At 46.3% G+C, this 16,904-nt stretch overlaps 1 protein-coding gene and 1 long non-coding RNA gene across 5 annotated transcripts in view; one reads left to right on the top strand and one right to left on the bottom strand.

Moving 5' to 3' along the window:
- Nucleotides 1-5,436: 5,436 nt before the first annotated feature.
- The window catches only part of ATP8A2 (ATPase phospholipid transporting 8A2), a 651,919-nt gene continuing 640,451 nt past the window's right edge, over nt 5,437-16,904 (bottom strand). For 3 of the 4 annotated variants that reach the window (XM_045376972.2, XM_045376974.2, XM_045376973.2), the window contains one exon: nt 5,437-11,361. In XM_045376972.2, the coding sequence (XP_045232907.2) occupies nt 11,264-11,361 (98 nt within the window). In that variant the 3' untranslated portion in view covers nt 5,437-11,263. The remainder of the gene's footprint in view (nt 11,362-16,904) is intronic. The other variant, XM_065533079.2, reaches the window with a different exon arrangement.
- Nucleotides 10,423-16,438, top strand: LOC135968069 (uncharacterized). Its single transcript, XR_010582514.2, has 2 exons — nt 10,423-11,609; nt 12,810-16,438. It is a non-coding gene; the product is annotated as an uncharacterized lncRNA (long non-coding RNA).

Below are 16,904 nucleotides of genomic sequence, written 5' to 3'. Positions count from 1 at the left end.
TACACATGAACTTCCAATCCTCCCTCCCCCAAGCCCCATTCTACTTTCTGTCTCCATGAATTTGACTACTCTAGGCACCTCCTATAGGTGGAATTGTGTATTTCTCTTTTTGTGTCTTGTTTATTTCACTTAGCATAATGTCTTCAAGGTCCATCCAAGGTTTATTCATACACTTGTTGTAGCAAGTGTCAGAATTTCTTTCCCTTGAGAGGCAAGTATTCCATTGTCTCTATAGACTATACTTTGTTACCCATTCATGCATCGATGTGCATTCATGCATCGAGGTGAAATTATCACATGATCCAGCAATCACACCTCTGGGTACATACCCAAAAGAATTAAAACCAGGATCTTAAAGAGATATTTGTACACCCATACACAGCAGCAGTCTTCACAACAGCCAGATGCATCTGGACAATGAGATGCCAGACTCCTCACTGTCATGATTGCCTAAGACTACCTGTTGACCAGCTCCCCTTCCTTACCCCTCCTTAATTCCACACGTGGTTACATTTCTTCCTTGCTAATAAACCCCACATTTCAGTTATAGAGGAGATGGGTTTGAGACTCATCTCCCATTCTCCTCACTGCAGCCCTCCCTGGCAGTTCTTGTCTCAGCGACTAGCTTCCTGTGTGGACAGCAACAGAACCTAGAGTAAGAGTGTTGCACGGTAAGGAGGCCCCATGACCAGCATTACCTCTTCATTGCTGGACTGTGGGAAGGTCGGAGGTAGTGGTGGGTGCCCCAACTGCTTAACTGACAAGAGAAATAGCTATTGATCAAACAGTAATAGTACCACTACAGTGTGGATGCAGCAGGTGAGCCCTGTTTATATCACCTTGTGAGGAGGTAGGAAGGTAACGTCCCAGTTCTGCAGGTGAGGAAAATGAAGTGCAGAGAAGTGAAATGATTTCTTCAAGGTCACGAGGCTAATAACTGGGCAAATAAGTACTGGAACACAATCATTCCGATTCCAAGTCTAATGTTCATCTTGCCACACGAACCACACCATGGACTTGCGGAAACAGGTCTTTGCGGGAAAGTTTAGAATTTTTTTCTTTTGTATTCCTGGACAGTGGTTTACTTCATTTTTTCCCATAGAACTATCAGGTACGTATGCCTGTGTATACTCACGCACACAAATGCAAGCGCATCCTGTCTGACTAGTTCTCCCTCACTCACAAGGACAGGTGCTTCTGTGGAGCACCCCTTCGCTCTCCACTCTGCATTACAGCGGGGTTTTCATCATATAAATCGGGAAGTAGGATTGCATGAAGACATTTTCCAGCTAACCCGTATTAAATACATTGCTTGGAGGCAGTTTCTTGAATAAGGGCCTCCCAACCTCATTCTCTGCAACCACATGCAATTTATATGTAATATTGAAACAAATTCAAGGGCTTTTCCTGCAGCCATTTTTGTAAGTAATTTGCAGGCAGCTCCTCTTAAGGACACTGGGAAAGGAAAAAAGTGAGCTTAACAGTTTTGTTTGTGGCTAGTGGGCTGTGGGCTGTTCTCTTTCAGCTCTTAACAGCTAGTCATACCTTCCACTTAAGGCCACTAGGGAAGCAACAGTAACAAGTGACAACCATCTGGCCTCCCAGTCACAGGGCAAGATGTGTTAGGTTGGCATAAGAGAACCCCCACCTTTTTTTTTTTTTGAGATGGAGTCTTGCTCTGTCGCCCAGGCTGCAGTGCAGTGGTGCGATTTCAGCTCACTGCAACCGCCACCTCCCAGGTTCAAACGATTCTTCTGCCTCAGCCTCCTGAGTAGCTGGGACTACAGGCATGTGCCACAATACCTGGCTAATTTTTGTCTTTTTAGTAGAAACAGGGTTTCACCATAGTGGCCAGGCTGGTCTCGAACTCCTAACCTCGTGATCCGCCTGCCTCGGCTTCCCAAAGTGCTGGGATTACAGGTGTGAGCTACTTCGCCCTGCCAGGCATAAGAGCTTTTTAATCGTACACCAGTTTTAAAAGTTGGGGGAAGGTCGGGTGCGGTGGCTTATGCCTATAATCCCAGCAGTTTGGGAGGCCGAGGCGGGCGGATCACGAGGTCAGGAGTTCGAGACCAGCCTGGCCAACATGGCGAAACCCCGTCTCTACTAAATATACAAAAATTAGCTGGGTGCAGTGGTGGTGCCTATAGTTCCGGCTACTCAGGAGGCTGAGGCAGGAGAATCGCTTGAACTCAGGAGGCAGAGGATGCAGTGAGCAGAGATGGCACCACTGCACTCCAGCCTGGGCGACAGAGTGAGACTCCATTTCAGAGAAAAAAAAAAAATTGGGGAAAATCAGGAAGAAAGGTTTCTCAGCAATTAATTTAGAATATTTCAAATCGAAACCCATTTTTTTTTTTTAGAGTAGACGAGAGAGTACCAGTAGCATTACATTTTGTTAACTATCTAGTAAGTGATATAGAAACTCCCAGGGCAGACCATGCAATTCCAAGGTTCAGGCTAGTGCTGTTGCTTTAGAGATCACCTGTGCACCCTTTCTTGAAACAGCCATTGCTCTGGAATCTTAAGTCAACAACAGTTATTGTAGAGAGGGACGAACAGCTGAAGACGGAGCATTGAGACCAACCCTCAGGAATTTTAAATCATCTTATTTATGTGCATGGCCTACTTTTCATAAATGAAAGCTTAATGCTTTTGAGGTGGACCAGATATGTTTGGTGCTTGTCGCTTTAGTAGGTGGAAGGGTTTTATTTTGTCCCCCTTTGGTAATCAAGTCCCAGAGCCTCATCTGTAGCCCCAGTTAACATTAACTGCTTGGCATTCCAACCAGAGCTGGAAAGTTCCCTCAAATGACTCACGTGTGGGACAGAATGAGGTGGAAGGTATCAGAGGCAGAGCAGTCCCACGTCACATGCCCTGTTGCTCTGCCATACACCCAGGAGTGTCTGATCTTTTGGCTTACCTGGGCCACACTGGAAGAATTGTCATGGACTACACATAAAATACAGTAACACTGGCCAGGTGCGGTGGCTCACTCCTGTAATCCCAGCACTTTGGGAGGCCAAGGTGGGTGGATTACTTGAGGCCAGGAGTTCAAGACCAGCGTGGCCAACATGGTGAAATCCTGTCTCTACTAAAAATACAAAATATTAGCCGGGTGTGGTGGCGGACGCCCTGTAATCCCAGCAACTCGGGAGGCTGAGGCAGGAGAATCACTTGAACCCGGGAGGCAGAGGTTGCAGTGAGCCGAGATCGTGCCACTGCACTCCAGCCTGGGCGACAAGAGCGAAACTCTGTGTCAAAAAAAAAAAAAAAAAAAAAAATTCATAATGTTTTAAGAAAGTTTATGAATTTATGTTGGACCACATTCAAAGCTGTCCTGGGCTGCAGGTTGGACAAGTTTGCTATACACTTTAACCCCTCACATTACATATGTCTCTTCCATAATAAACATTTTGAAAATAGTAGCAGAAGCTGAACGATTTTTCAAAGTATCCTGAGACTTTTTCGGAGGACATCATTACAAAGAACATTGCTTTAGGCAGAAAGGTTAGGGTCTGCAAACTGTTTTCAGCTGATAAGGGCCTCTTACTGGTTTGAGTTTATTTTGCTGAGAACCAGTGAAGAATGACATTTCAGGAAAACCATTGCAGCTGCAAAGGCAGATGTTGTAAAGATATGACCAAGAAATGGCAAAGGTTGGAATTTAACACTTCGCTGTTGATTGTATTAAATCATTTTTATTTTTTCACCATTGGGGGAAAAGAAAGGCCTGGCCAATGTAGAACAGGAGATGAAAGCCCTTCCCTGGTGAGCTCTAAACTGTAGAACTTTCTGCCTATAAGTGAGGCCTCCCGTGTCCTTGCCATGCCTGGGACACCGTCACTGAGGTCAGGACTGCCCTGGGCTGGTCAAATCCAGGTCTCATAGGAACTGGACCATCTGGGAGGAATCAAAGTCCGCTATGGAAAATTGCTATAAATTCAGAGTGCAATTAAGAAGTCTTTTGGGAACCAGGCTCAAGCCTCTACAGAGAACTGTCATCTAAAAGGCTGTCTTTCATCCCCGGGTCACACCCTGCTGGGGAAGTATAGAGCTACCCACACAAAGCCAGGCAAGGGGCCAACATCTGGGCCCCCCAGCTTCCTCCCACCTTATCCCAGGTGCGAGGAGGCTGCCTTGGCTGAGGCATCACAGAGACCCTGGAGGCAATGGATATTTACCTGAACGCAACTCCTTGTTCCTAGAAAGGGCAGGGGTGGTCTTTCTTCTTTTTAAAGTAAGAATGTTATGATTTCCTGCTTGCCAGTTGAATTTGAGCTGCCTCCTTCTTAGTTTGTAGCCAACTGAGATGAATTAGAGGGAAGGAAGTAATGGAAGAAGGAGGTCTTGTAAACACCATTCTTTCCTTTGAGCGACTGAATCCAAACTCAGTGTGGCCCCCTGGACTCCCTTCTAGAAAAGGGGGCCTTATCAGAGAAATGCAAATCAAAACCACAATGAGATACCATCTCACACCAGTTAGAATGGCAATCATTAAAAAGTCAGGAAACAACAGGTGCTGGAGAGGATGTGGAGAAATAGAAACACTTTTACACTGTTGGTGGGACTGTAAACTAGTTCAACCATTATGGAAATCGGTATGGCGATTCCTCAAGGATCTAGAACTAGAAGTACCATAGGACCCAGCCATCCCATTACTGGGTATATACCCAAAGGATTATAAATCATGCTGCTATAAAGACACATGCACACGTATGTTTACTGCGGCACTATTCACAATAGCAAAGACTTGGAATCAACCCAAATGTCCATCAGTGACAGACTGGATTAAGAAAATGTGGCACATATACACCATGGAATACTATGCAGCCATAAAAAAGGATGAGTTCATGTCCTTTGTAGGGACATGGATGCAGCTGGAAACCATCATTCTCAGCAAACTATCGCAAGAACAGAAAACCAAACACCGCATGTTCTCACTCATAGGTGGGAACTGAACAATGAGATCACTTGGACTCGGGAAGGGGAACATCACACACCGGGGCCTATCATGGGGAGGGGGGAGGAGGGAGGGATTGCATTGGGAGTTACACCTGATGTGAATGACGAGTTGATGGGTGCTGACGAGTTGATGGGTGCAGCACAACAACATGGCACAAGTATACATATGTAACAAACCTGCACGTTATGCACATGTACCCTAGAACTTAAAGTATAATAATAAAAAAAAGAAAAGAAAAGAAAAGAAAAGGGGGCCTTGCCTCAGAGAAAACAGCACGTGTTCATCTGCTACTCAGACTCTCCTGCGCTCCTGCCAGTGAACACTGTTGCCTGGGCCTCGGCTCTCCAGGCAGTGTACGTGTCCTTGAGCCTGCACCTGCTGACAAACCCCTGTGTTACAGGCCGCAGTCCCTGTGGCAGTAAATGCTTATTAGTGGAAAAGAAAATTCCAAAATAAAACAGTCCAATCACTTCCTTTAACAAAAAATTTATTTGAAACAGGTTTGCACAGACATACACCAGTCAACAGGATTGATCAAAGCCACAAATCACTACATTCTCCCAAAACTTCTAAAAACACAAGTAGATGCCCTTCATTTATTCACTCCAGGAGGGAACCCAGTGCACTATAATGTGCTGCTGTAATTTAACAACCAGAGGACATTAAGAGGACGTGAAAACGGTAACACTTCTAGAGGGAGGGAACAAAAAGCCCCACACACCATAGAAGCGCTCACCACTCTGCTGGGAGCCAATTAAACGTGCCCCCACCGCCCTGCTTCCCTCTGCATAACCAGATTAAAACCTCCCCGTCGCAAACAGTATTTACGCAGTCCAGGCACAGATGTGACAGCAGACAGGAGAGCACACGGCTTTGCTCGCATGAGAAAGAGGCCACAAATATGATGTATTTGAACGACAGTTCAGTGACCTGCAGCCCCATCCTGCAGCTGGCCCTGCTGCGGCTGCCTGCATGGCCCTCGAGAGGGAGGCTCAGAGGGAAGCGGCACTGCATAGGCCTGAACTTGGCCATCCTGGGCAACGGGGGAGAGTGCGGCAGGAGAGGAGGGTGAGTTTCAGTACTGACATTGATTTTATCCACGAAAACCCAAAAGTCTTTACTGTGCAGGGAAAGAGAGAAACTCCACGACAGGGCAGGTTTCCTTTTTCTTTTTTTTTTTTTTTTTTGGTGGTGTTTATTGATTCAGCTATAAACCATATATCAGGCTATCTCTAGGAATGCAACAGACTCCAATCCCATTGGAAGTGAGTTCACAGCCGGCTCTCTGGGCTCTCTCCCTCTTTCCGGCCTTTTCTCTTTCACACGGAAGAGCTTACCTATAAAAGGCTCTTGATAAGCTCTCTTGACCCCCAAGTTTCCTGGGCAGGGTTATTTGGACAGTGCTATTACTCCAACTTTCTTCTTCCTCTTTCTGTCGTAAATCAAAGCTACCTGACACTTTGCGCCTGACTTTTAAAACAAACAGGTCTCCTTTCTTTCTTCAGCCAGGTCACAAGAACTGCCTATGGGCTAATCTTGAGAGCATGTTTTTCTTGGTCTGAGGCCTGGGAGAAAGAGCAGAGTGGATATCTCAAAGGCAACTAGAGCCAGAGACTGTCACTTGAAAACGCGCCAGCCTGGGTGTAAAAAGAATCCCTCTTTTGTCCGTCCTCGGTCGGGAGAGCCGAGGTGTTCCTCGGAGGTTAACTTAACGCTGGATTATACAAGGGGTGCGGTGCGGGGAGCTCGCCCTTCTTTTCTGCTCCCATTTGTTTGTGGCTTCTGCCCGTTAAGATTTATGTTGGCTCAATGCTCTTTTCTCCTCACTCAGGGTTACATCCCGGATTCACAAATCACTCATAGCCAACAAATTAAGAGAGCTTTAAACAGAACATTAGTAACAGACTGGGCATTAAGTGAACATCAGGTAAGGTGAAGGGGAATGTACTGATGGACAACTTGGGATACTGAGAAAAAATAAATAAATGAAGGGTACAACACATCGAGCATGCTGGTCTGTTCCTTTCAAGGATACCTAATGATGTCATTATGGGGGTCTTGGGCCCTCACCTCCGAAACCCATCCAAAACCCTTCTAATAGTCCTTCTTGGCCTTCGAGATGGAAAAATGGCTAGAATGAGGTTAAATAATCTCCCCCAAGGCTATTATGAGCCGGTTAACTGCCTTGAGCCAATGAAGAACCAACAACAAACCCAACTGATGTAGATTTCCTTTTTTTGAAGGGAGTGGGTTTTAACTGTCCCCATCGTTATTATTACGTCCGTGTAAACATTTACATGAAGAAAGCATTTCTTGAATGTAACAGGGGATGCCATGTTTTGACTCGATCTGATAAACGCATTTCTTTGCCAAGTTATTATTTCAGGCTCTGCTCAGCCACCATTTCCCTGTTCACATTTTTTTATGGATCCCAGGAGATAAAGGCTACATTTCAAATGCTGAAGTTAAATCACTCCTTGAATTACTTTGAGACAATGACCCTGGGCAGTAACTCAAATCCTGGTTGAAGAGTGTGCAGTCTTTTCACACGTTCAAAACTAAAGACCACCTTATCCTATAGCAGAGTTTTGCAAACATTCAATTCAGCTATAGTCTAAGACATAAATCCCTTGGAACAGAAGTACCTGATAAAAATGCTTTATGGTTCCAAACAACAAGATTAAAGGTCATTATTATAACAAATGGAAATTATAGACGACAGCTTTCTTTTTACAAAATTCAACCTTAAAGCCTGCAATATTTACTTATATATGCATTATAAGACATTAGTTACCTAGACTCACTTTTCCCCCCTTTTCACCACTTCTTGACAAGTTATTACTGATTTTCACAGCCAGCTCCCCATAGTGAGACAGACCTGAAGCCTTGTCAAGGGAAAGAAAATGTCAACAGAATTCTCAGCTGAGCTCTCCGAAAGCCCAGGTTCACTTCTCAGGATAGTCCTCTACAAGTGTTAAAGAAACAGCACTCCTTGCTCCAAAGCACGTTTTGTACGGTGTACAGAACCAAAAGAGTTACCACGTTTTTGTCTTCACGTGCGCGTGTGTGTTGGGAGGTGGGCGGACATAACCGTGGTCAAGCAGCCTGGAATATTCTGCATTGAGGCAGGACAGACCCATCAGCTCCACTCCTAAATTATGAGCGAGCCCGTTCTGATCAGCACGGAGTATTAAACCAGACAACCCTGCTCTCCTGATCCGTGTTTTCCACAGCTACCCTTGCTGGCACGTGTCCATGTGCAGTGGAAACCCAGAACTGAGCCCAGAGCATAACTGGTCTCTTCCTTCTGCAGGGTCATCCAGGACAAGAGAGACTCAACACAGGACTGGGCAGTGTACAGCAGTAGACCAAGGGTTGGCCTAAGTGGATTCTGCCAGTTTAGCTCAATCCAGAGTCAGGCCCTGGAGCGCTAACCGAGTGTGACCTGCCAGCCTGTGAGTCAGTTAGTGTGTGGCAGAGTGACAAGCCCCATGTGGCATTTTCGCTGAGCTGACAGCCAGCGTATGCAACCTAGTCCAGTCCACCCTGCCCCAGGGAAGGGGTTGTGTGTGACACTCTGACCTCAATTTGAAGATAGGACAGATGACACAGCCCCTGAGTTGGCCCTGGCTAAACATTATATATCACATGTAGTGACAGCTGCTCCTCCTAGAAACCCAATTTAGTCATTTGGCTGTAAGAATGCTCAACCACATGAGAGGATAGAAAGTAATGTCTTCTAATGTTTTCTTCTGTGTGCATCCGTCATCATTGCAAAGACTGTTTAGTCTACTTCTCAAGAGAATAGGAAAATACACCTATAATTTAAATCCCAGAAAATATGAACTCTAATGTAAGAAATAAAAACAAAAACCCCAAACACACACAAACACACAAATTCATAATTCTGATTTGGAAGGCTTCAAGTTCAAGACAGAGCTAACTGTTTGACAAAGAACTGAATTTCTAATCCACTCTTTCCAAATAGGCTTATTTCCCAAATAAAACAAAATATTAATAGTTACGATGCCTAATGCGCATTCAATTCCAGTTTTCGTTTCTCCTCTGTGTTTTGGCCATCACCTTTCTGGGTGTGCAAAAAAAAAACCCATACACCTTGGTTTGTCGTGTTAGTCATAGGCACATTTTGTGTTACAGTTCCTGCATGACAATCCTTCAGTCTCACTGGGTACTCCAGTATTTTAAAATGTTTTATGCACCTTGGGGAGAAAGGAATGGCCCTTTTGGGAGCCTCACCTGTGAACTGCATTGTTCTGCTGCCCCTCAGGCCCTCTCTGCATCCTGGTCACCTCCTAAGTGAGGATTTGTTTTCTTAGTCAATGCAAATCATGTTTTAAATGATTTCCATGCCCAGTAAGTTGTAGATTTCTGAAAATAAAGGGTTAGGAAGCAAAGTGCACTAATGTGCTATTTCCTAATTTAGCACAATCATCCCCACGGGGTTTACTCATCCTCTGACTCTAGAGCTAAGAGCGACAGGTGTGCTCCTTCGCTGCACAGGCATGTTAGAAATTCATTCATTTCCCAACAGTGAAGATCCAAAACGCGCTCTGAACTCCCATTTTCACCAGTAACAGCTGCCCAGAAGTATTCAGGCCATCCAAAAATCTGGCCTGGCAACCAGAGCAGAGAACAGGGTCCAGGCAGGTTGTTTAGTAAGGGCTCCAGATGCTCACATTTATGCCTGAAGGCATCTAGGTTTGGTTAAGATTTAGAGTGTCGGACTCTGCAGTTGGGAAAATCAGTGATTCAGCACTTTGCTTCCTTGTCTCAGAATTCAGGATATGCCGTATTCTGATGGGTACCTGTGTCTAACACTGATGGGATACAGAAAGGAAACATGTCGGTGTATTTAAAAAAAGGTGCTTCCCTGAAATGTTTGGAATTCTTTTCAATTAAAACTGCGTGTGAAGCTCTTGTTTAAGCTCTCATACACACTGGGCTGATCATGACAACTGTCTGGGTCTCAGGGTTCGTTTCAGAGTTTCTACTGCGGAGATCTGGTGGCGATTCCTCTGTGTCCTCCTCTCAGTGTCTTCCGTGCCCTTCCTTCTCCTTCTGAGGACTTCTGTGGTCGTCTTGTTCTCCCCGTTCAATGTCCTATACTCTCGCATCTGGGTTTACTCATCCTCTGACTCTAGAGCTAAGAGCGACAGGTGTGCTCCTTCGCTGCACGGGCATGTTAGAAATCCATTCATTTCCCAACAGTGAAAGTCCAAAATGTGCTCTGAAAGAAGCGTGGGTTCTAACGTAAGTGGATGCCAAAGACCCAGCAGTCTGGCTGTTGGGAAGGGGGTATTCAGAGCCTGACCACGGCTGGGAGTGCTGAAGGGGTTCTACCACCGCTCTGACCTGTGGGGCGGCCCCATGTCAGACAGAGGCAGAGACATTTAGAATATATGCGGAAAGGCGATGCTTCTTTTCTTTCTTTACAGAACAAAAAGGGCGGCGGAAGAAGGAATTTTTCGCATCTGTTTCCGAGTCTGCAGTGGAACAAGGAAAGGCGCAGGTTTGGGTTGGCTGCCCACCAGCCGCCATGCACTGAGCGCCGTGGCCAGCCATGCAGCAGGTGTCGGGGTGAGGGACGCCTGGACACGGCGGCGGGACTGGGCCGAGTGCACCTGGAGAGGGTGCGGAAGACTCTGCCAGGGCATCAGTCGGTTTGCCCTGCTGGAAATGTGGCTAAGAGGTTCAAATAATCTTCTCAGGTTGACTACCCCGACATAGAATTTTGTGATTTCACTGCAATCAAGAAGTTTATGCCAACTTTACACAAACAAAACAGGAATCAAAGCAGGAGAGCGACCTGCCTACAGTGAGGTCTGCATGTGGCCCGCTGGATGTAATCTGTGAGTTAATCAAACAGGAAGCAAGTGTGCCCTGCTCCAATTACACAAGACGGGCTTCTCACGCAACATAAAACTTTCCCTTTCTCCCAGGACAACTAGTACTGATGTTTAAATACTGGTGAAACATAATGTTTTTAATTTCACACCTCACAGAGCACAGTTGACTGCTTCATAACGACGTAAACAAAAGTTAGGCTAAGCGCTGCAAACAAGTTGGGAGGGCAAAGATAGCTTCCCCTGCGGTCTACACTCCAGGTTTGCAGGTTTGCAAGGGAATATGTAACTAACTAACTGCTTGGCTAAGGCCACAGAAATGTGTTTTCTGGTGTTTTGGCTGCGGACGCCAGTCTTTTCTGACAAAGATGTGTTAACACTGGGTGCAACAAACTGAATCTCTTTCCTAAGATCAGTCAGGAAAATTCAAGTCTTACTTCTTCCTGCATTTCTTTTTGGTGGTGTCATAAGCACGGATGACTTCTTCCTGACTCACAGCTCCGTGTTCTTCTTGAGAAAAAGCATACCCATCTGAAAGTGAAGCACACAGGAGAAACTGGTTAACAGGAGAACTGGGGGAGCACACTAGGTTTAAATACGCTGCTTTTTTGGCAGCGTGCGGGCGAGTGGTGTGCGACACCTGGCCTCCTTAGCCTTGGATAGTTGGAGGCTTGAGATGAAGAAACCTGTGGCCATAGAGGGGCCGTGGCGGCCGTGTGCAGGCTGACTGGGGTCCCATGGTTCTCGCTGCTGATGCTGGGATGGGAACGGCTCTGAGGGTACGTTTCCTATTTCTAGGGGGCTGCGGCTGAGCTCAGGGTGGGAATCATACACAGTGGGTCACTGGTCCCCATCTCCACTTTCCCACTGCCAGTTAAGAGGAAATACTCCCGTCTGCCTGATGCCGCAGGAGAGCCGCTAATTTATGAAGCTGAAAACATGCCAGGGAAAACACATACAACACTAACAGTGCAAGCTGGCAAAATGCACGTGATGCCCGGGGCCTTCTTGTTTGTTTATTTATTTATTTATTTGAGACACAATATTGCTCCATTGCCCAGGCTGGAGTACAGCGGCGTGATCCTGGCTCACTGCAGCCTCCGCCTCCAGGGTTCAAGCAATTCTCCTGCTTCAGCCTCTTGAGTAGCTAGGGCTACAGGCATGCGCCACCATGCCCAGCTATTATTTTTTTTTTTTGTATTTTTAGTAGAGATGGGATTTCACCATGTTGGTCAGGCTGGTCTCGAACTCCTGACCTCAAGCAATCTGCCCACCTTGGCCTCCCAAGGTGCTGAGATTATAGGCGTGAGCCACCGCGCCCAGCCCTGTTTTTAAATCGAGACTGATCTGGACTGGTAATAAGTAATCAAAGTAGGGTTGTTTCCGTGTAAAGAAAGAAAAAGGTCACACAATAAAGTCAAAAGGAATTTAGTGATTGACTGGACCTGTCGTCACAGGAAGACTGGTTCTTACACAATCAGTTCATATACTACTAATAAAATAAATAGTAGCCAAGACTCATGAAATGCCATGTGTCTAAGACACTGTTCTATAACATAGAGCTCATTTAATCCTCCCAGAAACCCTATGAGATAGGTGATTATATTCCTCCCACTTCACAGATGGGAAAACTGAGGCACAGAGATATCTGTGACCTGCTCAAGGTCACAGGCCTCATGCGTGGCGGAGCTGGGAAGCAAACCCAGGATCCACACTCTACAGCCGAGAAACGGCTTTAGTGTTCACAAGCCCAGAGTGGGGCTTTGCTTCCAACTGGCCCTTCCCACAGAAAGACATGTATAAGGCCCGCTCTCCGTAGGCTAATCCTTGTGTGTCAGGGGTCTGGAAAAGCCCCACAGCTCAATTAGACATTCTGGCCAAAAGACAGCACAATCGAAACCCGACAATCTTGACTTCCATCCGTGCATGCTTACAACTTGTCAGGGGAGCTGTGAATTCACTGTCATACTCTTTAACAGGAGAAAAGAAGTCAGAAAGTGTGCCCATGTATCAGTTCCTGGACTGCCTGCTAATTTCCTCAGACATCTGGCTTAACAAGGAAATTTCTAGAGTATCAAGACGTACAGTCACAAGACAGAAGAGTCCTCGCGCGATGGAGAAGAGGAGGAGATTTTAAAAGAAGACATTCAGGCTGTTTTCTTACTCTGTGTGTTCCCATAACTGAGAGTCCCAGTCCAGGGCTGGCTTTCCGGCTCTTCCAGACGGCATGCCTTCCAGCCACTGCCTGAGAATGCCGAGGGCTCAGGGGGTTATCCGGGGGGGCAAGGGCTTGTCCGCAGAGGTGGCCTGAGAGTTGACTGAGGACATGGGCTGAGCAGCAGAGAGGAGGGCCCAGGCCAGTGAGGCCATGGGAGGAAGAGACAGTAGGTGGGAGAGAAGGTGATGCAAGCTGAGCCAGGCGAACAGAACAGAGAGGAATCCTCCACAGGGGGCTTTTGTCTACTTGCTCACCTCCATTTCTAGCAAAACAAAACCTACAACCCAAACATTCCCACCACGTGGTAGCCACAGTGAAGCAGCTCCCAGACCAGTGTGAGCCCCCAGATAGCTGGGACCAGGAGCAGGTGGGTCCCTGAGCCTGAAGGCAGCACCAGCCGGGAGGGGAGCTCCCTTGGAGGCGAACATGCTTGTTCCAGCCTTGGGTCCACACCTAGCGCACTTGAACTTCCTGATACTCAGGGCTTTAGAGCCTTCACGGGATCTGCTTCCAAGCACTGAAGAGCAAAGGCCACCCCTCCTGTTCTCCTAAGAGCTTTTGGATTTTCACCAAGTTGCTTAATCAGAAATCAGCTGGGACAAGGAAACCTCCGTTGCCCGGCTTTGGAGGAGCTGCCCCAGCCTCCCGCCTCCCTCTGGCACCGTGTGGCACACACACTCTCATCCCAAATCCTGTACAAGCAGGTCCTTGTGAAGCCTTTCTACTGCAATCCAAGAGGAGACGTCTTTCCTTGGGATGTTTCAAAGCAAAATCTAGCAAATAACACTGCCTCATCTGCTCCAGTAACAAGGTAAATAACACGGCCTCATCTGCTCCAGTAACGAGGCTATGTACTGTGGTCAACTTGGACAATTGCCATTCTCCACTTCTTTAATAAGGAACGTTTCTAGTACACCTCTGATGTCTTCCTGAGGGGGCCTGGCAGAACAGCAGCTGCAATGGCAGGGTCACCACCGGCTCCACAGCTGCTGCACCATCCCAAGGGCTGCTCCTCAGTCCTACTGAAGGGGTTCTGAGTAAGGAACGGTCACCCCAAAGAATTGGACATACTCTTTATAAACTCTTCTAGTGGCAGGCTGAGGACTACTGAGCTCTCCACCCTGAAGACGTTCTTCTCCACTTGCTTGTTTTTATCTTAGATTCTGGGGGCCCCAAGTGGCTGCAGCACGGGGTTGGGGTGGTGGCCAGGAAACAAAGGGTGGCTCTAGTCCTTGCTTGCTGCTACTTGTCCATGTGACTTTGGGCTCTTTAAGCTCCCTGGGTCTTGGTGTACTTTTCTGTAAATTAAATGGCTTGGACCAGGGAAGGCACAAGTTCTCTCCAGCTCCAGTCCTCTCTATGGGCTCCAGGACATGTTCATGGCCTGTCACACCCACGCTGCAGGATCCTCTCCCTCTGTCAGTACCAGTTCGCACTGCGCCCACATGGAGGCCTCCGCATCCATGCCAGAAAAGAAAGGGCTGGTGTTTGGTGTCAACAGTCTGTCCAAAAAGAACAATTAACTACGTATTATATCTCTTTTGGCCTGCTTTTTTCTCCTGGTTGTGGGGAGCTCACGGAGACATAAAAATAAATTTGGGAGTGTCCTTTTGGGAAAGGTATCTTAGCCTTTGGAATAGTCTACTTCCTGTTTAAATGGAAGGTGCAAAAGCTTTTTTCTTCTATTTATCTTGTTTTCCATAACATGCCTGTGTCTGCTGGAAACCCAACTCCGGGGGCTTCTTCAGCTCATAACTCTGTCACTTCTTCTGTGTGCATTAGTGCCGCAGCCACAAGGGCCTCCCACGGGATTGCAGCGGGTAATTCGGCCCCCCGGGGTGGGAAGGGTTTCAAGGTTTTCCTCTGAAGAGACAGGCAGAGAAGAGTTCCCCCTCCTGTTGTAAACCTCCCAGGGTAAGTGGAGCACCCCGAGGTCTGTGCTAAATGTCTCCCACTATCCTCCCTAGTTCCCATTGTTCGCACCCACCGCCACATTTCCAGCATGTTGTACGCTAAGACTTTCTTAACCTTAACCAAGAATGAAAGTGGAGTCTACAATTCAACAGTGAAAGGAGGATGGCCTGATACGTTTATCTTGGGAGAGGGAGTCCTCCCAGGTTCAGATAAAACATTTTCCTCTTAGAAAACAGGCCTGGTGGGAGTTAGAGCTGTCACAGGAGGAGTTTTACTGGAAAACCAGACACCATCACCCCTCAACCATCCCTGCCTGCCCAGCCTCCGTCCCACCTGAGGAAGATACAGACCTGCTCCCAGCTCTGCCTCCTGAACCTTTAACTGCCATTTGCATCCAAACAGGGAGCTCAGAGGAAGCCTCCAGGTCTTTGCATCCCCCACTTTCACTCATCCTTCAGGAAGTCCAAGCAGCCAGAAAGTCCTGATGGGGGCCTGGAGGGAGCTCTCATGGACCCAACTAACTGAACTTTCCCTGGCTGGCTTCCTAAAGCATCTGCTTTCTAAATAGCCACAGCCAGAATGGAGGATGGAATTGTGTAGGTGAAAGGAGGTGGGAAGATAGATGGATTTCTTAGCTGTTTTGTCTTCTCTGGGTAGAACATTTGGTAAAATCCATACAATCATGTCATTTTTTTTCATTATTTTGGAATAAAACTCCCCTTAAGTAGCATTCCTTTGAATCTGCGCTCTGATAGCATCTTAATGAAAATAGCAGTTTCCTGTCTGGAAAGATTCCTAATAGCCATAGAAATGAGAAGACCATGGGGACAATGAGGAAATCAGACTGTGTAGGAAATGCTGATTACAAATATTGTATGTTGGTGGCTCACAGGAACTAAAATACTACCAAGATTAGAGTTTTTCCTGCCAGTTTCCTGGACAGACCCAGGGGGAACATAAAAGGCTGAGATCTGCTATATGCCCGTCCTGCACCCCAGGACCAGCTCTGACCACCCGATGATCTTCTCTGGCTATTAGTGACAGAAATGTCCTAAGTTATCCATCAGGTTCTGGTACTAGTCACTGAGTGTTTAAAAAATATGGTGTGATTTTAGAAGCCTTCTTATTTCTTATATTTATTCAGTAGATTTTTTTTGGCCTTCCAAATATTGACTTAAGAAAAGCATTTAGTAGTTGTCTTAAGACATTTATGACTCTCCCATAAAAATTCTCATTTGGTCTTTGATCACAATATATATCTCGTGTATATTCTGTCTATGGTTATTTTGAAACATTCATCAGAGAGGCAACACGGCTCCACAGAACAGACCCTGGGAACCTGTATGTGTTTTCTCTGTGTCTGGCATACAGAAGGTGCTTTACACCTACTGTCATGAAGACTCACAAGGACTGTGTAAGATGTATATCATTAACATTCTTTTTCTTCCATAGGAGAAAATAAAAATTTAGAGAAATTAAGTTTCCCAAAATTATTCAGCTAATGACAGAAAAATAATACCCAACATTTATTGAACGCTATATTGCCTATACTGTTCTAGGTACTTTATCTTTATGATCTCATTTAATCCTCCTAATTGAAACTGACCCAATAGTCCCACAGACAGTTTTTTTTTTTTTTCTTTTTTTAACATAGAAATGACCCTTCTGGGCTTAAAGCTTGACACTTATATTTGTTTTATCTGAGTTCCTTCCTCGGTAAGGACCCCCAGCCCTCTCAAAAAGCAGCAAAGATCTGAAACTCACCCAATGATCTCATCCAGACAATGAGATGCTAAGCCCCTCATTAATCTTGATTGCTTCCTTACCCATCCTGATTCCTGTTTTCTTACACATTGCTAACATTTCTTCCCTGCTATATAAACCCCTAATTTTAGTCAGTCAGGGAGATGGATTTGAGACTAATCTGCCACCTCCTTGGCTA

Source organism: Macaca fascicularis, chromosome 17 (assembly GCF_037993035.2).
Source record: "Macaca fascicularis isolate 582-1 chromosome 17, T2T-MFA8v1.1".
Lineage (NCBI taxonomy): Eukaryota > Metazoa > Chordata > Mammalia > Primates > Cercopithecidae > Macaca > Macaca fascicularis.
This window is presented reverse-complemented; position numbering and strand designations above follow the sequence as displayed.